The 21,129-nt window shown below is 42.7% G+C and overlaps 1 protein-coding gene across 1 annotated transcript; it reads right to left on the bottom strand.

The window, feature by feature from the left end:
* Positions 1-12,396: 12,396 nt before the first annotated feature.
* On the bottom strand, positions 12,397-15,423 carry LOC147424447 (protein CLMP1-like). Its single transcript, XM_086499691.1, has one exon. The coding sequence runs from the start codon at positions 15,212-15,214 to the stop codon at positions 12,665-12,667; it is 2,550 nt and encodes an 849-aa protein (XP_086355817.1). The 5' UTR covers positions 15,215-15,423; the 3' UTR covers positions 12,397-12,664.
* Positions 15,424-21,129: the final 5,706 nt, after the last annotated feature.

The raw sequence follows: 21,129 nt of genomic DNA, 5'->3' as shown, positions 1-21,129 counted from the left end.
CGTATGAGCCATACGACCCATTTTAGTGCATCATATGGGTCAGGACTGCTCAAAATATACTAGATGGCCACAAGACTTTGCACGATTATAGGTGAGTATACTTTTCTCACCCCTGTAAAGTTTCCTAGCTATCCAATATGGTATGGGTAGTCAAGGCCCATACTATGTGCTAAAATGGGACATATGGCTCATACAACAAATTTTAGCACATAGTGGTATAGGTCTCGAGACATACCAAACCATATTGGATGGCCACAAGACTTTTCATGGGCAGGGTTGAGTACTATTTTCTCACTCGTGCAAAGTCTCACAGCCATCCAATATGGTTTGGGCGGTCAAGGCCCATATTATGCGTTAAAATCGGTCATATGGATCATATGGCCCATTCTAGCGCATACTATGGTTCGAGACCACCCAAACCATATTGGATGGCCACAATAATTTTCATAGATGGGGGTGAGAACTATTCTCCCATCACTGTAAAGTTTCAGAGCCATCCGAAATGGTATAGGCGATCAAAGCCCATAATATGTGATAAAATGGGTTGTATGAGATATACGGTCCATTTTAGCACATAGTATGGTTTGGGACCGCCCACGAAAGGGTACAAGACTTTGCACAGCTGGAGGTGAGTACCATTACTTCACCACTACAATGTTATATAACCATCCGATATGATATAGGCAGTCAAGGCCCATACTATGTGCTAAAATGGGACATATGGCTCATACAAATTCTCATCAAAAAAGTCCATGCATGCATGTGGGTCTAAAATCATATCTGCAAGTCTCACTGAGTTCCATGTAAGTCGTCGAGTTGTGTGGCATGCAAACGATGGAAGACGTGTCTACGTAACTCGCTGAGTTACGAGGCGAAAACATAACTTGACAAGTTTCTACGTAGACATCTGACGTGTATGTCGCATCATTGTTCAGAGTTCTTCCATGATAACAGCCACGTAACTCGCCGAGTTACATGGCCTGCCTATGTTGGCATTGCCATGTTGCTCGGCGAGTTATGTGGCAATGCCATGTGGTCATGTACGTAATAACATGTCACCTTTGTGGTATGACCATGTCACTCGGTGAGTTACATAGAGCCTCTTACCAGTAACTCACCGAGTTCTATTATCAACGAGTTAGCTATATTGCGCAGGTCACACTTGAATGCGACGGACCGCGGCAAGTGTGTACGCTCTATCTTGCATAAACTCGTTTAGAAACGTGAAACCTCACACATCTATTTATTTCTAACACTTAAAGCACAAATGATCCAACCTCTTTGACTCACAGATTTGTTTTTTTATTGTAGCATTTTATTACAACATATATAGATCTTGATGTAGAACAATTTCGCATGGACAAATTTGAAAGCATGATGGATAATTTGAATGCAAACAATTGGAGTAATTTCAAATCTTCCTCGAAGGAAAAGCTAGAGTTTGATGGACAGGAGGCTATGGATGATGAACAATTCTGGAAGAGTTGGGCGATTTGAAGATGAAGAGATTTTCATTATAAAAAAACATTATCTCAAGACGAAGAAGTTAACCAAAACCGTATTTGCCTATTGACCCTCATGTAGAAGAATTTGTTGAAGATGAAGACATCAAGAAGTCAACAATGCCCAAACATCACAAAAATAAGTATCTCATGAAAGGACCAAAAAGAGATTGAAAGTATCAATGTACTTGGAATATGATAAGCATTTTAAAACCTTGTTTAGATTAATATATTGTCTTTACCTTCTTCATATTTGAATTTTTGTACCTAAGTGATAATTATAAAGACTACATTCAAATGTATGTCCTTGCACTTCATAAGCTTCTCTCTTATCTTGAACATATGTCGAGAAAAAAAAAATGTGTTAGTCAAAAATCTTAATTTTTCATTAAAATCTGTTGTTTTGATGAAATTACTTACTTGTCTACCATTGATCTGAAATAGAAAATCTTAGGGAGGCTCAACTTCATCTTCATTTGTAAGTCTTGTGTAGTGATCCACCAATAGATAGAGTGTTTGAAGTTCTTCATGCATCTACACAACAATGTACACCAAAGGATTGTCTCGCATATTTCAAAGGTCTTGATCCAATTTTACAGAAACACCGTTTACTCTATGAGATCTTTGATAGTAGCAAGTTTTGACTTTTTATCATGTATTTCACATTTACTCGTGATGGATCCACTTTGCAATCACTTCTATTAAAATGTCAGAAATACCAGCCTTTATCTAAAAGTCAAGTACTATATTCTGGTCTACATTCTTACACACAAGCATGGTATTTTTCACACCTATTGGACATTCACTTGTGGCAAAAAAATCCACAAAAACGTGGATTGGCATGCTCACTTTGGTTTTCACAAGCCTACTTGCTACATTTGGCTTTAATCCTTTTTACACTTCATTGAATAGATTCAAAAAAAATGTCTCACTTATGTCACTAGTTGACAAGGACTAGTGTGAAATTATAAAATTGGGTAAAGAAAACTTTTTCTGTGTTTTAAAAGATGAATTGGTACCCACATGAAAGAAACTATCATAAAAGAAAACATCTACCTCTACAAGTTGTTGATTTGTTCTTCCTTGATACTATTGAATACTAATAAAAGCATGGTGGACATTAATCACTCCTTTTGGCCTTAGGTTTCCAAAAGTGCCGATAGAATTAGACTAAGGTTCATCTCAAGACCTTAAGGTACCAAAAGGATGCTACAACCTTTAGAGTGGTGGATTATCCTTAAGAGAAAAGTAGTGGGTAAAGAAGTGAAGGAAAGGTCCAGAAGTGGATGGACTGCCTAAAGGAGACCTAGTAAAACTATTTTTAAAATATCTAATGATAGAAAGCCAATTTCTAAAAACGGTCATCGTTCTAAACCAGAATCGGTGAGATCTACAACTTTTGTGTTGAACACTTAGAGAAGCAGAAGAGAGTGAAAACGCCAATTACTACTACAGAGGAGATTAATCGCAACCTATAGAGCAAGGTTTCTCCCTCTCAAAAGACTCAGTCTTTCTCACTCTCTCTCAAAAATCTCCATAACACAAGACTTCTTCCTCTCAAAACTCTCTCTCTCTCTCTCTCTCTCTCTCTCTCTCTCTCATCTCCATAACTACTATGTATTTCAAGTGAAGATGGGGGAAGATAGACGTTCTAAATCTCCATTTTGTTGATGTTTAAAGTCTTCATTGAACGCGGTAATTACTCAAGAGCTCAACAGATTCAATATTTATTTTTGCACACAGTTGTAATTTCTCTGTTCATAATGGAAAGTCCTTTCGAGGAGGGGTTCAACCTCATGAAATCTGGCCTTCTCCCTTGTCTCTATGTTAATTTCCATCTTTCTTGAATTATTATTAGGATGTTGATTGATGAGGAAACAATTATAATATTAAACAATTCCACGTTCCAAATTAATTACACTTCGGAACCTGCCAAGTAGAATCTTATTTATATATGTATGTTTCCAGAGCCTTATGTAGGCATGCAGTAGTAGTAGGGCATTAGTCTTGTAAGTTGATCCGGTTTCCACATTTTTTTTAAAGGGCTATGCAAGTAGCTTCCTTTACCTTTGGGTCATATACATGTCCGACATGCCTGGATTTCAAGAGTAGTGCAAAGTCCTCTAATTTTCCTAGCCAAAAAATTCCTTCAATTTTTGGTCACCTTGATCTATAAAATAGTGACATTGAGAATTGTCAATGTGCACAAAGTATAAGCAAAAAATTTCATTCACCAAAGAAATAGCAAGAGATGTGGACAAAATTATCACGCATATATGACATCAGACTTTTGGTCGAAAGGCCTAGAGACTCGCTGTGGTTTTTATGGAATCATTTTAATGCATTGCTAGCTAGATGAAGAATCCTCAAGAGGTGTGGATAAAAATATCAAGCAAATACGTCATCAAGGCACAAGTACGTGTGTACATGCTTCTTGAAGTAAGCCATTTTAATACATGTTATATCCATGTGACGTGCAACTTGTATGCTTGCGAGCCACAAAAGACTTTTGTTCTACTATGGAGAGTTGTTGCTTGTATTGCATGGTGAGTAGCTCCCATCACACATGAAAGCCCATCATCTACAATTTAAGTGGAGAAATGCTTTCAACTTTGCAACAAGAAAGCCTCCAACGATGTTTTTGCCCATTGTAGAGGTGAAAGGTGGTGATGGAGAGTATCGGGCAACTAAAACTTTTAAGTAATTATTATGTACTATGATTAGGATGAGGTTTGTAAAATTGTCTATATTAGTATTTATCCATTTTTTTCAAGTAGCAAAATAGAAGCTATAAAAAAATGATATTTCACTATTTTGTTTCATGCTACCTATCTAATCTTTGAATATAATTCATATCTTTAAGATAACTAGAGTGCTTCGTTGGCTGCATTTGTATTGAATTGAAGTGAGTCCGAGGGTAAAAGAAAACAAAATGTTTGAATCTCGCTATATACTAACGAAGTAATAAGGACCTAGAAGGGAAAAGCTGAGTGAGAGAGAGAGAGAGAGAGAGAGAGAGAGAGAGAGAGAGAGACCTTATGCTTTTTTTTGTACAAATCCTATGACCCTAAGTTAGACATGTTCATGTGTTTACAATGACATGATCTTCAAGTCCCAATTTTGATATTGACTAAATATGTCCTTAGTTTTTAGATCGTATTAATTCTTGGATTAATTCTCGCTCTCTTCTGTGCATTCTTGTCATTTGTGTAAGTGTGACTGTGTCATTTGAAGATTCAACAAGAGTATACATCCCTAAATAAGAAAATGGATGTGGAGAGGGGGAGAGAGAGAGAGAGAGAGAGAGAGAGAGAGAGAGAGAGAGATCACCAAAGCAAGTTTGGTTATTTCTTAATTGGTACCATCTTTAGTACGTTACGATCGTGATGCCCCAATTCGACCCGTGTACCTGCAAAAGAGCCATAAGAAGGGCTAGAATTCATATTCAGTGATAATGCAAGTCTCCTTGCATGGAGGAGTTTGCACAGTCCTCCCCAATTTTTATAATACAAAGGAACATGCCATTCCCATGGCAGTGTGCAATTTTCAATATGTTCATTTCACTGTGTCGGTAGTAACAAGTATAGAATTCAGAGTATTTTACGTGCTCTTTTGTTTGGATATCCATTTGTTGATTGTCGTTAAAAAACATGATGATGTTGGGCTAAAGCTTTGTCGGCATGATGTTTGTTTCCTCCCATTGGTATATCTTGCAATCTCATTGTGGATTCTCATTTGTCTGAAGGCATTGTGTAAGGCCACATACTTTCAAGGAGCTGGTGAACTCTGAACTGGAGGAAGTGTTTGCAAAAAACATTCCCTTAAATCAGTCTTGAACTTCGCCGTAACAACCCAAGAGACTTTGTCTAAAGAGAAACCCTCGATCGCTTACTAATCTAAATTTCTCTCATGGACGAGACGGTCGGGCAATCTTCATCTTGGTGGTGAAACACCATTCACATAAATTTTGTAGCATCATTTGAAGCAGCTTTGGGTGGAGTCTGCAACTATTATTCACAAATTAATCAAGAACCATTGCATGCCATGTCATAATAATCAATATCTAATTCTCCAAAATGATTTTCTCATATTAAACTGATCATTTAATGTGGGGAAGTGCCAAGGGAGAAAAAGCTAGAATATTGGTTAAGTTAGCAGACCGGCCACAGTAGGGATCCAAAGGAGGGAAAATAGGGATCCAAAGGGGGGGCCATCTGCAAAAGAGCCATGTGAAACAATGGGCCAAAAAGACCCTAAGGTTCAGCCCATTAAGACTTCCAAAATGCTAAGGTTCCAAAATTCAAAGGTTGTGTCCAAAGGTCAACCCTAGGGAAAATTGGATGCTTAGTGTGTGCCCTAAAAGTCTTTGCATATCCCTACATGGGAGGGGGCGAGCCCCAAAGCTAGGGGATGAGAGAGAAAGCCACACACACACACAGAGGCTCCCTTTACACAAAGGGAATGAGGGACACATGTCAGCTCCCTAGGCCAGATGCCCACAAGGTGTGCCCAATTCCTATTGGAAGACCCTTGAAGTGGACCAATGAGAATTAAGCTAGAGTAAATCTAGTCTAATTAATTTAAAAACATTTAATAAAAGAAACCAATAAGAATTAAGTGTCCTAGAAGACTATTGGGCAGTCTCCCAAGGGGTCCAATGAGCATTCAGGAGCCCCATGGCTTGCCTGATTCCTATTGGCCAGGAGGCAAAGGGGTCCAATGAGAGTTTAGTTTAATTATTTAATTATCTAAAGCTCTCACAAAAGGGGAAAGGGGGACACATGTCAGAAGGCTATCACTTATGCTGCTTAATCCCTATTGGCTTGACCTGGGGAGGTCCAATGAGACAAAAGCCAGACTAACTTAGCAGCTAGGGCTCGCCCAAGAGAGAGAGGGGGCTGATTTTTGCTTGGATTGACACTCACACTCTCACACTTGACCATGTGTGAAGGGAAAATACTCTATCTCCTCCCAAGCTTTAATGGAGAGCTCATCACCTACTCCAAGCTTGTGAGATAGAAGCCTACATCAACACTCTCTTGGCATGTGGATGCAAATCCAACCAAGAGCCAAGCTTCAATGCATGCTCATCTTCTCTACCAAGCTAATTACTAAGCTAAGCTATGCTAATATGAGTGATTATGTGAGGAGATGTACTTCTTTCTCGTAAGATACTTCTTTTTCCTCTCAATCTACTCTCATACCCTGCTAGCTCTCACCATCTTCGAAGGTGTGTGAGGTCTTGGGTCTGAGAACGGGGATAATTCAAGTTGTGTTTGATTAAGTGTTTTGCTTGGTGTATGAAGCTTCCATCTTCATTGCACTAGCTAGTCTTGAAGGAACACAAAGAATTGTATTGTACAATGTCTCTCTTGACGGGAGAAACCATAATACAAAGCCTTTTGGAGGGGGGACCGGCTCCATGCAAATCCGGTCCTCAACTGTTGTCAATAGCTTAATTGCTCTCTCTTTTGAAAGTATTGTCGATGCTATCTAACTAGGTGTTATGCTTTTTGTTGCTCTCTCCACCCAAGCACTCTTGTAATTCTCATTAGGAATCTATTCTAATGAAATGCCCACTATGTTCATGCTAATTTCCGCTACAAATAAGATTTTAGGCCATTAAATGTTACATGCCATCTTTCTCTGGTAGACCTTGTCTGGTGCTCTTGTCATGAATTCTCTCACCAATGTTGATTTCTTGCGTAAGGCCACAAGGTTGGAAGGTGCAAGTATAGGTGATTTGAAATTGAAGACAGCTCTTCCCTTCCCATCCACCAGTGACAACAGCAAAGTGTTTCCTTGCCGCATCCATAATAGGTATCCTATAATCAACCCATTTTCCAAGAGACGAATTTTCAAATTTACGTGTCCATGTGCACACCATCCATCGCGATATGGCTTTGCAAGAGCCCTTGCCTTAGAACTTCATCATGAATCAGCTTCGTAGATTTGATTGTGGCACAAGCTTTCAATGCGCAAACGTATGTCACTGCATTTGGCGAAACACCCTCACATTGCATTTGCTCAAGACAACTAGAGCAAATTGACCTTGTCTTTCATAGGTTTACCTCGCAAAAAACCACAAGGAGGGTTAGAGTTTTATCAAGCTCGATGCTCGTAATCATACAAGATGTCAATGTTATTAATTGTTTGTCGGGCCCTTGCCGGACATATTCTGCAATTCGTGTGTTCCAAAAGACGACATCCCGCACCACAGTTGGCATACATATCGAGCAAGGCATTGCCAAACACGGAGTTTCTTGCAACAACCCCTGACTGACAATATCATAGTGAATTTTTAAGCCCGTATCAACATCTTGCGTAGAGCCACATTCCTTCAAGATGCACGTGTAGGTGATTGTATATGGACAGAGGCCCTCGCTTTGCATCCGTTGAAAATAGCCTAGAGGTTTATGTCCCTGCTCCTATTGTTCATATCCCACAATCAGTTAACGCCGTTTCGAATAGTAAGCTCCTCAAGCACCTACTGAAAACAGCCCAAAGCTTCCTAGCCTGGCCCTTGTCAGGCATATCGTGCAATCAATGCATTCTAAAAGACGACATCCCGCAACACATTTGGCATACATATCGAGCAAGGCATTGCCAAGCACGGAAGTTTTTTGCAACAGCCCCTGACAAACAATTTCAGAGTGAATTTTTAAGCCCATATCAGCATCTTGCATACAACCACATGCCTTCAAGATTCACGCTTATGTGATTGCATCTTGAGAGAGGCCCTCGCTTTGCATCCACTGAAAATAGTCAAGAGCTTTCTGGCCCTAATCTTGTTGCTCACATCCCGCAATCAATGCTGACATTCCAGCAGGAAGCTCCTGAAGCAATTTTTGTGCTTTCTCAAGCACACCACATTTTGGTGTACATATCGACCAAGACAGTGCCAAGTATGACATTTTCTAGCGATTAATAAAGTTTGTGACGTAGGTGATTGCATCTTGAGAGAAGCCCTCACTACGCATTTGCTGAAAACAACCTAGAATTTTCTGGCCCACCCATATCAGCATCTTGAGTAGAGCAACATGACTTCAAGAGGCATGCGTAGATGATTGCACCTAGAGAGAGGCCCTCGCTTTGCAACCTGTTGAAAACATTCTAGAGCTTTCTAGCCCTGATCTCATTGAGAGCATCCTGCAATCAGTCTAGACAGGAAGCTGCTGAGGCAATTTTTGTGTTTACTCAAGCACACCACATTTGGCATACATATCAACCAAGACGGTGCCAAGCACGATAACTTTTTATAACAATGTGTATCAGCATCTTGCGTAGAGTCACGTGCCTTTGAGATGCCTATGTAGGTGATTGCATCTGGAGAGTTCTGGCCCTGCTCTTGTTGCACAATCCTGCAATCAATGCTTCCTTGCCACACGATCTTCATCAACCACGAAAACTGATGCGCAGTGAGCAAGCAAGAGCTGAGCGCGCAGACGGTAAAGATAGGCGAGCTTAGTGAAAGTATAGGTAAATAATTTTGGAGAGATACTCTTGCTTTGCATCTGCTGAAAATAGCCTAGAAGTTTTTGGCCCTGCGCTTGTTGCGCACATCCCACAATGAGTACATTCCAAGAGGCGACATTCCGCACAGGAAGCTCCTCAAGCACTTTTTGTGATTTCTCAAACACACCACATTTGGCATACATATCGACCAAGACAATGTGCCAAGCACGACATCCGTTTACATCCCACAATAAGTGCATTCCAAGAGGCGATGTTCTAGACATAAAGCTCCTCAAGCACTTTTTGTGCTTTCGTTTGGCATACATATCGACCAAGACAGTGCCACGCACACCATCTTTTTTCAACAACCTCTTATTAATAGTATAACTATGAATTTTTGTGCTCATACCAGCATCTTGCGTACAACCACATGCCGTGAAGATGCATGCGTAGAGCCATATGCCGTGAAGATGCATGCGTAGAGCCATATGCCTTCAACATGGCTGCATAGGTGATTGCAGTTGGAGTATGTAGGTGATTGCATCTGGAGAGAGGCCCTCGCTTTGCATTTGCTGAAAACAACCTAGAGCTTTCTAGCCCTACTCTCGTTGAGCACATCCTGCAATCAGTCTAGACAGGAAGCTCCTGAAGCATTTTTGTGATTTCTCAAGCGCACCACATGATGCTCATCAACCAAGAAGCAAAAGTTGAGCGAGCATATGAAAATAGGTGATAGCTGATAAGCGTTAAAAAAGAGGACGGCCACGTGGGCGCTCATCTTGCTCTCGTTGTGCACATTCCGAAATCACTGCATTCATTGGAAGTGGTGGCATTCCGGACAGGGAGCTTCGCAAGCACTGTTTGTCCATGCCACATGATGTTCATCAACCAGGAAGTAAAAGTTGAGCACCCAAATGAAAATAGCTGATAGCTGATAAACGTTAAAAAAGAGCACATCCACATCGACGCTCGCCCTGCTCTCGTTGTGCACATCCTGGAATCATTGCATTCATTGGAAGTGGTGGCATTCCGAACAGGGAGCTCCTCAAGCACTGTTTGTGCTTTCTCAAGCGCACCGCATTTGACATTCATATTGACCAAGACGGTAATAATAAGCACATCTTTTTTCAACAGTCTCTGAAAAATTGTGAAGTTTTCTCCCCATATCATCATCTTGAGTAGAGCCACATGCCTACAAGAGGCATGCGTAGGTGATTGCACCTAGAGAGAGGCCCTCGCTTCGCATCTGCTGAAAACAGCCTAGAGCTTTTTAGCCCTGCTCTCGTAGAGCACATCCTGCAATCAATGCATTCCAAGAGGCGACATTCTGGATAGGAAGCTCCTCAAGCACTTTTTGTGCTTTCTCAAGCGCACCACATTTGGCATCCATATCGACCAAGACAGTGCCAAGCACGACTTCTTTTTTCAACAGCCTCTTATTAACAATATAATTGTGAATTTATGTGCCCATATCAGCATCTTGCGTAGTCGAACCACATGCCTTCAAGATGCATGCGTAGAGCCACATGCTTCACCATGTTGCATACGTGATTGCAGTTGGAGTACGTAGGTGATTGCATCTGAAGAGAGGCCCTTGCTTCGCATCTACTGAGTGGCACACATATCGACCAAGACAGTGCCAAGCAAGACTTCTTTTTTCAACAGCCTCTGATTAACAATATAATTGTGAAATTATGTGCCCATATCAGCACCTTGCGTAGAACCACATGCCTCATGCGTTCACCATGTTGCATAGGTGATTGCAATTGGGAGTACGTAGGTGATTGCATCTAGAGAGAGGCCCTCGCTTGGCATCTACTGAAAACAGACTACGTCCTTGCTACACGCAAACTGAAAAACGGGACTGTTTGCGCGCTTGTGTGTGTGTGTGTGTGTGTGTGTGTGTGTGTGTGTGAGAGAGAGAGAGAGAGAGAGAGAGAGAGAGAGAGAGAGAGGGAGAGAGAGAGAGCATTAAAAATAGTAGAAAAAGCTCTGACCACGTGGAGGCTTGAGAGCTAGAGAATTCAAAAGAGGTTGCTACGCTAACGAAGTAAAGAGGACATTCTTATCAATATAAACACATTACGAAATCATTACTAATGGGAATGGCAATGGAGTACTTTTGCCAATATTTTTCTCTTTTTTTTTAAACTCGCTTCCACATTGGAAGGTAAACCTCGGCTCCTAACACTAAGAGTCTCGTTCTAAGGGAAAGGAGGGTGCATCTTTTCGTGATTACTTTAACGAAGAAAAATAATGTCATATGTGTGTGTGTGTGTGTGTGTGTGTGTGTGTGTATTTATTTATTTATATGCATTTATACACCACTATAGCGCTTTCCATGCAGTACTAGCTCTATAGTAAATGTGCTAGGGTAAAGGAGCCACTTTAGAGATGCCCAAATTGGGTGAGGAGTTACAAAGGTTTTGCTAAATGGTTTAGGGCTTGGAGGGGCTCAATCGAAAGCCCTACGGAGCAGGTATCTGTACGTAGCAAAGACACCATGGCGATTGTCGGGACAAAGTTCGAGCAGTTCTTCGCATTCTTCGATCCTACCCTTTTCAAGTAGGATAACCACAGAAAAAAAGGGAACCCTTCTTTTAACCGGCTCCTTTACCCTCCTCTGTTCAAAAACCTTCCAAGCTTCATACCAAAGGGGAAGCCATAGCAACTTAACCAAAAACGGACAGAAAGAAATCAAAGCAACTTCGGAGACACTCACACATGTGAGGCATTACAGCTAGGTCGCACCAAGGGGTAGTGGGATAAGTAAGGGTTAATCGTAACATAGGGTCGCACCCACTAGAGGAAAAAAAGCTATCTTGAATGTAGGAGATCATGGGTTCTTGGTCTATCTTTTCTAAAAACAAGGGGAGCTTGTAAACTTAGAGCTAAGATCCAAGGCACAATTCATACCATATCTGTTAACCATTCAAGGACTGATAAGCTACATTGAGCAAGGGACATATACAGAGAACATAGGCAATCATACGAAGCAAAATGCACAGGATAAACATAGGCGCTCTTATGAAGCAAAATGAACAGGATAAACATTCTTCATACATTCTTGCCCACCAATTCACAAGCTTGCAGGAAAAGCAAAAAGTCCAGATGATTACAATACTGCTAAATGCCAGCTTCGTTTTCAAGAGACGGCCAAGTTTTGAAACTCATCAGAATGCTTCTGTGCATGTTTTCAAACACAACTTGAGCATGGTGATCCAAGCTCCTTCTTCAATTATTTTTCAGGTTGAGCAATTGCCCTCAGACTCAGGATAGTGACAAAAGTGCTAGTCATGAGATAAAACACAAAGTTCACACCTTTTAACTCCTGCGAAAATTGGGCAAAAAGCTTAAGCATACTAGCAGCAGGTCAATTTGATGTAAAGGTTGCGAAACTAAAAAATAGTGACTTGATTGAACGCAAGAATCAACTTCGTAGATGACAACAAGTGTTGTTTTATTAAGAAAGCTCAAAAGAGCTTCGACTAATTTGAGAGGGGCCAGAAAATGTGATGTCCTTCCTCCCTTAATCCTCTGTGACCAGAGAGAGCTTAATCATGACATTACAAAATGGTCAATGACACACATTGAAGCATACATAAACCTCCATGGCTTTCTTCAGCGCTTGTGCCAGACAAACGACTGATTCCAGACCAAAACACCTATCCAGAGCGGGCTTTGAAGGCTGGGTTAGTTTTGGAATTTTACAGCAAGTCACTTCCACTATCTTCAACATTGAATATATCACCAGAATGCACACTCTCATTCACTTCCGCTTTCTCAGTTCCCTGTGATGCGTTCGAATGCCCACAGATAATGACATTGGACCCTTTCAATTCAAGAGGGGAAGCTGAATTTGCAGCATGATTCTTTAGAACCACTTCGATGTCCGATGTCGATGCACCGGCTAGCTCGAACTTCTGTACCGCTGTATCTAATAGTTCTTTCCAGCAGGAGAAGCCAAGCTTGTATTCCACTTGAGAATGTTCAAACAGAATGTTGCCCCAGAACAAATTGATCTGAAACCTCATGACACGTAATTGCTCTTGAGTCTCAGCCTCGGACAGCTCCTGGCAATTATCGTGCCTGCTGCATGTATCAAGTTTGAGCCCATCCCTTTTGCAAGCAGAGCTTGAGGCTTCTCTAAGGCGCCGCTCTTCGAGCTTCTCCCACAGATCGACAGCTACTTTCATCCTGTCTTCAGCTTGCTTGAAGAGTGCAATAGTCTCAGATGAGTCCCAAATTTTCAAATCGACTTTACTTGCCATTGCAAGGGACCATCTCAGCTTTGCACTCTCAAAACTCTCCTGCCCAAGTGCAAGAACCCCTTCATAGAAATCTGGCTTCACAGACAGAGCCTGCTCATATTTTGTCCCAGCAAGCTCATACTGATTTCTTGCCCACTCAAACGCTGCATGTAACCGCTCACAGAAAACATCTTTATTGCTGCCCTCTTCCAAAGGTACTCTTTTTCTTGCAGCACACATGTGAACGTTGCCCCAGTTGAAAAAGGCCAGTGCGGCCACCTCTTGGAACTTGCATGCCGCAGCCTCGAACAGTGGTTGTGCCGCCTCGCTGGTGACCGTCTCTTCCAAAGCTTCAGAGCAAAAGTCCATCCCTAGCTCATGAAGATCAACATGAGCATCCGCATCCACTCCTATGTGAGTGCGGAAAAGGTGGGCAAAATCTAAAAGCCACTCATCTATCTCAATCTCCTTCCCACCTTCTTCATTTTCACACTTCCCACGCTTCCTGTCTGAAGCATTGAGCAATTCATCATCTGCAAGGATAGCACTTTCGGTGAGAGCGGCATCTTCTCGTGCAATTTCTTCCGAGCCATCAGGATTCTCATCAGCATCTTCTATAGCATGTGAGTTCAAGTCTTCTTCTTGCTCTTCGAGGACAGGTTCCTGCTCAATGCTCACCTCCACTATATGCAGCCTTAGAAGAGGTAGCGCTGAAGCAGAAGCATCTAGATCGTTGCCCGGCTCTCTTCCAGAAGGTATATCCTTCTCCCTCTTTAGGGCAGCTTCAGCTGCCACTTCTGCAAGCCTCAGTTCCTCTGTAGAAGTGATTGTTATCAAGTCCCCATCAAGATCCTTATATTTAATAAGAACAGCCTTAGTTGATGGAAAGCGCTTCCCAACAATCTCTCTAAGCTCACGGAACCGGCAGTTTGCAGGCATCCTAGCCAACCTGATGTCATGATCATACACCAATTTCAACGGCCTGCACTGAGAAGGCCCCTGTTTATGCCCCTTCTTCAATTTGCTTTGTGAGACCTTGTCTTCTAATGAGCCCTGACAGGGCTCCAAATTCTTCGAAATAACATGGCCATTTACAGTATTGGGAGTCAAAGCACCCCTCTGGTTCGGTGTCTCCAAGGCACCATTCCTGCTCTCAAGCTGAGACAAAGTACCCTTTGTTGGTTTAGATGCGGAGCTTGCACCATCCTGCTTTGCATCCAAACTGGAAGGTTGGAGGGAAGATTGCTCCAATTTCATCCCCTTTTTCTTTGGCAAGGGTTTTGCCGGAAGAGTGGGGCCTCTGTTTGCCACCGGGCCAGGAGTCCCTCTCACTACCGAAGCTCCCAGAGCAGCTGGAGATGTCCCTCCACAGTAGAGGGTTGCAGCAGAGCTTGTCTTTTCCTGTGTATCGCGCTGGGCCTCTTCTCGACTCCTTAGACAAACACGAAGCCTCTTAGCAAGCTCTAAAGCATCCTGATGGTTTGATTCCTCTTGCAATATGGTCTGCACATCATGGAGCGCAAGTTCAAGCTTTCCGAGAGCCTCCAGTGCCCGAGCGCGTCGAAAGAGAGCTCGGCTGAAATTGGGGTGGATCTCTAAAGCAAAGGTGCACTCACGGACGACAGCCTCATACTGCACAGGCTTCATTTGCATCAAGCAAGCAGCACGGTTACTATGGAAAACAGCACGGTCAGGGTGGTTACGGGGAGTGAGTTTGAGAGCTTGCTCATAATGACTCAGAGCCCCTAGGTAGTCTTTGCTCTGGAATCTGCGGTTGCCCTCCTCTTTGAGCTCATGGGCACGGCGAAGAAACGCGGCAGCAAATTGCTCCACTCTTGGAAGAGGAGGGTTACCTGATGCAGAGGCAACTCCACCTGCAGCCTGGCCATATGTGGGGAGGCCCGAATTCCTGGTTGCAACCTTGGAATCCTCTACTGTTTTGGGTGCTGCATCAACTGAAGAGACTGATGCAGCAGGCTTCTTCTTCTTATTGCCAGACTTGCCCATGGCTCTTCTGTTATAGGCATAGCCTTGGTTAGCTGAACTGACCGACAGTTTTGAAGCTGTTCAAAAAATGTGCGGCTTTCATGAGCGATTTTATATAGCACTCATTGTGTGACATACATAGGGCATGAAGGATATGGCCTCCCAAAATTATATGGGCTCCCCCATTAGCCTATGAGATGGGATCTATACTGTGTGAAAGAGCACCCTAGATCTCGAGAATAATGTAATCCCCCTTGCCTCAACTCTACCACGTCTGAGGATTGAACCCACAACTTAAGCATCGAGAGGCAACCTGGTCACATCGTCATGAAATGTAGGCTTCTATGACATGCAAACATGTCGTGGGGGCAAAAGTAATCTCGGTTCCATTTGAAATGAATCTCGAGTAACCAAGATAATACTTTCTCTACAGCACTTGATTGATGTTGGGACCCTAGAAGGATAAGCGCCCTTGATCCCATCTCTCCACGCCTATGTCAATTATAGCTAAGAGGACCCCTCCTTCGACATTAAAGCACACAATCCTTAAATAAAGACCTTGTTGTGGGCACTAGGATGAAAGTGATGTGGGCAGGTTTTGTGGGATGACCATCTTTTGTGAAATGTTCGAAAATTGCTCTTACCAAGTCTATTTTGGGCAATTCTACTTTCTTTTGCACTCTTCCTCTCATGACGGAATCCACCTTTGCTTCTAGCCTAGTAGGTGCCTGTAATGGGTGGTTGAGAGTGGACACATTTTGGCCCGCATAATCTTATCATTTCTGGACCTTGGTCTTTTCCCAAGAACTTCGTGCTCAATGAAAACTTAAAGAAATTGCTTGGAGATTGTTCAAGGGCGGGCTTGAGGATGTTCCATTGCTAGAGTTCGGTGTTTCCATTCCATTGACTCTATAACCCAAGTGGCTTGTGAATGTTTCAAAGCCCATTAGACATGTGTGTTGCAAATTTTGTTGCTTTTGTGACCGGTTTCAAGGCAAATATGAGCGTCTTTTCTCTCTCTATCCTCAAAAGAGAAAATTACTAGTGAAGCCTCTCAGTTCCATTTTATTCATGTAAAACATGTGTAAATATTCCTTAATATAGTGATTTAGGCTTTGACAAATAATACATTTGGTGGCATTACCCCACTGTTACATCATAATGATCTCAACTATGAGCTTATTAAGGCTCTATAGAGGGTCGACTTATGGCACTGAATACCATTCCATGATAGTGCTTGCATTATCTCCGCTACAAGGATGCTATGAAAACTTCTAGCCATACACAACTATTGAATAGAATGCTAATGTAGTTCTCCAAAACCTCAAACACCTTCAAAGGCAGTAAACATTGTATGGACATAAAAACAATAAAAAGAAATGAAGGCAAAGCAAAGGAGAGACACAAAGATTTGTGGCTTCATTATTTGTTTTTATATGTTGATGTCTTGTTCATCGCCCAACCAAGTTGCTTGGTTACCTTGTTCCGGAAAAAGATGAAATTTTTAAGTTGAGATTCCATCATCCACTTTGCATCATCAAAAGAGTGATGTTGCAAGTAACTAAGGCTGGGTTCACATTGGGGAGGCGAAAGAAACACTTCAATAAGTGCTTTTTTGGGTGGAAGAGATGCACTTCCGCCACCCATTTGTTCACGTAGAGGGTGGAGCAAAAGGTGACTCTATTTTCTTCCGCTTTCTTATGTGAACATTGGGTGGCGACGGAACAAATAGTGAAAGGAAACAATATTAATAATAAAAAAATGATTGCTAAAAGTTAAGCTATCTATACTATCTATTAAGCAGACAAGGATTCCAGCCTACCACGTGGCAAAAGGAGAGCTACTGCAATGGACTTGGCCGGTAAATGAGGGAGGAAAGCCAACATGTGGGGAGTTGGACAGCCAGGCCACGTGGCAAAAATTGCCATCACGAAGCGAAAAGACAACATGGATGATGGTGGTGTGCATGCTCATAATTTTAAAAAAGGATTGTAACCATTGACTGCCTACACCAGGTGATGATCATATAGATGCATGAGCGGGCTGAGAAGGGGGGGCTCATGTGGTCTTATTGCAAGCACCAATATAGGCATACCTACACTCACCCTTATTTCTGCAACCACCGTTGTGCAATGCTATAGTGAGCAGACACAGGGGAATGCGCGTGCGTGTGTGTGTGTGTGTGTGTGTGTGTGTGTGTGTGTGTGTGTGTGTGTGTGTGTGTGTGTGTGTGTGTGTGTGTGTGTGTGTGTGAGAGAGAGAGAGAGAGAGAGAGAGAGAGAGCGATCATAATTTAAAAAAAGGATTGCACCCATTAGCCGCCTACAAGTATAGATGCATGAGCGGGCTGAGAATGTGGTCTTATTGCAAGCACCAATATAGGCATCACCTACACTCACCCTTATTTCTGCAACCATCGTTGTGCAATGCTATGACGAGCACACATGGGAATGCGTGTGTGTGTGTGTGTGTGTGTCTGAGAGTGAGTGTGAGAGAGAGAGTGTAAACATGGTGGATTTGAAGATCTTGCTAAGGGGTCCATTGGCACCGATGAACCTCGAGACATCCATAACATGCGTCCGATTAAATGGTGTCAAGTCGTGAAGATTGCTGGCCAGTAATCAAGGTTAAGTGTTGCCTCTGTCGCTCGCAAGGACGCCACGGGTGCTCAAGACGCAGACCATGTGCTTCACCAACTTTGCCCTCTCTTTCACCGATTGTTGGGCTAAGGTTAGAATGAAAGATGCAACGTTGTGAGACTGCACTGCCCCGAAACTGCCTGTATCACAGCTGCAGTTTTTCACCATACTATGGAGAGCGGTGTAGAGGAATTGTTGTCAAGAGAGAGAGCATCTAGGTTGCGTAGAGACGGATGGTACTTGCAGCATGCCTTGCCATTGCGGTAGGGGATGACCGATGCCTTCAACTACGGCAAAGTGTGCAGGGGAAGTGGCCAAGAGCGACCGCAACTAGATGGCGTCGAGACAAATGAGGAGAGTATGGAGGGGACGGTCATGGCCACCATAGCGCGCCAGCACCTGTCCTTGCTCTTTTTGTTCACATTGCCATCCGAGAGAGAGAGAGAGAGAGAGAGAGAGAGAGAGAGAGAGAGAGAGAGAGAGAGAGAGAGACAAAGTCATTAAGCATTCTGTGTGTGCGTGTGTTTGAGAGAGAGAGAGAGAAACCATACGTTGAGTCTATGTAGCTGCAAATCAGCGACCAGGAGAAGCGACTCTGTGGTTGTAGGAATAGCACCGTTAGCAAGGTTTTTTTAAAAACTTTAAAATTAGAATTTTAAAGAAAAAGGAAAGGAGGGAGGGAGGGAGGGAGAGAGAGAGAGAGAGACAAACAAAACATAAATTCAAAAAACTAAAATCTATACTATAGATGAAGGAGAGAGAAATTCAGGCAGCCACGTGTCAACATAAGCTTCATCCGGTAGCTTTCAAAATCTAGGCCAATGTGCCATGTGCCCTACGCGAAGTGAAACAGTGGACAGGCGAGAGCACAGAGACACTTAGAGAGAGAGAGAGAGAGAGACTCGGCCCATTGCTTTGACGCGGAGAGAGAGAGAGAGAGAGAGAGAGAGCTCGTCGTCGCCAATGCAATCTTTATGCACGATGGCTTCTTTTCCCGTTCTCCATAGCAATTGCCCCTCTGTGGCAATGGTGCTCTCTCCTCATCGTTTTGGTTTGCGAAGACGATTCTCTGTTGAGGCAACAAGCTATCCAACGCCTGCGCCACCTGGAGATTTTCCAAATTTTCCAGATGCCGAAGATGGTGACTACGAGAGTGGAGCTGAAGATGACGACCCTCCTCCCGATCCTGATGATGGTGCTCTCTACAGACCCTCTGAGTCGGAAAATTGACATGAGCCTCAAGATTGCAGTGGTGACTGTGAGTAGGAGCTAAGCTTGGAACACATACCCTCTTCAAAGTACTTTGTGGCATTGTAGTGGCTGTTACTTAATCACCTCATCAGATCAACTCCTATCTAGCTTGAGAGACATGGCTTGAATCTGCTCAAGAACTTTAGGATTACTGTCTTCGTCTAGGATGTTTTTGCTCACTGAGTTCAATTCTACTTTTGAGCTTGCAACTAAGATATGAAGATGGAAAGCAAGCTTGCATTCTAAAAGTGGGTTATCAAAGGCCCAAAGAGAGAGCTGAGAATTCTTTTGCTATTATATGTTTGATTTTAAATCAAAGAGAGAGAGAGAGAGAGAGAGAATCGTGACAGTGCGAGCCTCAGCTTCAGCACACAAGTGTGGAACCTCACTGAGGTGGATTGAAATTTGTAGGTCCCTGCGCTAAGAGATAGAACCCTACCAGTGTCGTTTGTGTGCGTATGAGAGAGAGAGAGAGAGAGAGAGAGAGAGAGAGAGAGAATCGGGAGAATCGCGACAGTGCTTTGATGTGGAGAGAGAGAGCCTCAGGCATGCGCTTTGACGCGGAGAGAGAGAGAGAGAGAGAGAGAGAGAGAGAGAGAGAGAGAGAGAGAGCGAGCACTATGCGCAGAATTCCTTTCTCCTTGAATTTTTTCTGACATATAGAATTCCTTTCCTTGAATTTGCCAAGATGAATTTTTTTAAAATTACATTGTTTTTTGAAGTTTTACACTATTTTTCTCTATTTTGGAGCGGAATTTCTCCTTTCTAGCTTGCCCTCCACCGTCATTCTTGAAATTGAAAACAACACGATAGTAAGTTGAGACACAATTTTTTCTCGAACGTTGCCTCCCTTTAATAGGTTGTTTTGATTTGTCAACCGGCTCAAGGCTAAGTTGAGGCACACTTTTCCTCTACACTGTCAATGACAATGACATTGTCACAAAAAGAGAGATAAGTTGAGGAACACTTTTCCTTTACAGTGTCAATGACAATGCCATTGTCACAGAAAAAGAAAGAGAGAGAGAGAGATTGTGTTCCCCATGGAGAGGAATTGATAATCACCATTGCTATGGCAAAAACCATTTTCCCAAACATATAAAATTCCTTTTCTTAAATTTTTCAATAGGAAAAATTTAAAAGTAAGGTCATTTTTTCAAAATTTTACACTATTTTTCTCTATTTTGGGGCAGAATTTCTCCTTTAAGCTTGCCTTCAACCGGCATTTTTTAAAATTGAAAGCGGCACGATATTAAGCTTTGACACATTTTTCATGAACACTGTATCGTAGTAATTAGGCGGGATGACTTGCATTCAGTGGGAAGCAAACTTATAAGGACTCGAGGAGGACAATTGAGGTCAGTGTGACTTGAGCATGACCATAGAGGTCCTATCTTTCAGTGGAAAGGCTTCTCTCATCAGACCTTGCATCAGACAACGTCCCGTCTTTCAATGCGAAAGCTGTTCTGAGGTCAGCATCCCACCTTTCAGTGTGAAAGCTACTCTGGGGTCAACATCCCTTCAGTGACGAGGGCAATGATGAGGAAGATGACGCTGCTGGTGATGATGATGCAGATGAGGACCCAACTCTTGCAAAGCTCCGAAGAGTTGAATGATTCCACCTGCTCAATCATACTTTAGCCAATGCAATCACCCATTGGTTTAGAATTTTGCTATGCTTAGCTAAGTTTCTGCCCAAAGACGCTTTAGGAGCGAGGTTTTTCGATTCTAGCGAGATGAAGGCTAAATGCCAAAAGTGAGAGAAGCACACGATAGAGAGATAGAGAGATAGAGAGAGAGAGAGAGAGGACCAGTTAAGAGAGATAGAGAAGTTGATATATATATATATCTATACTGTAGATACTAGGGGGAGGGATCCAAGCAGCCTCCTGGGCCACGTGGGTGAAACCAAATCAAACAGCGAGAGCGACACACACACAGTACACACACACACACACACAAAGTGAGTGCCACTAAATGCAACAAGTCGTGACTATAGACACATGCACACACTTACAGGGTCCATGTTCGTGATCCTCTCTCTCTCTC

This window comes from Adiantum capillus-veneris, chromosome 25 (genome assembly GCF_014529385.1).
Source record: "Adiantum capillus-veneris isolate H3 chromosome 25, ASM1452938v2, whole genome shotgun sequence".
In the NCBI taxonomy this organism is placed as follows: domain Eukaryota; kingdom Viridiplantae; phylum Streptophyta; class Polypodiopsida; order Polypodiales; family Pteridaceae; genus Adiantum; species Adiantum capillus-veneris.
Note: the sequence above shows the minus strand (reverse complement) of the source record. Positions and strands in the feature narration are given on the sequence as shown.

Excerpts from the sequence above, each read along its gene's own strand:
- LOC147424447 (XM_086499691.1), bottom strand. The coding sequence starts at position 15,214 with ATGGGCAAGTCTGGCAATAAGAAGAAGAAGCCTGCTGCATCAGTCTCT.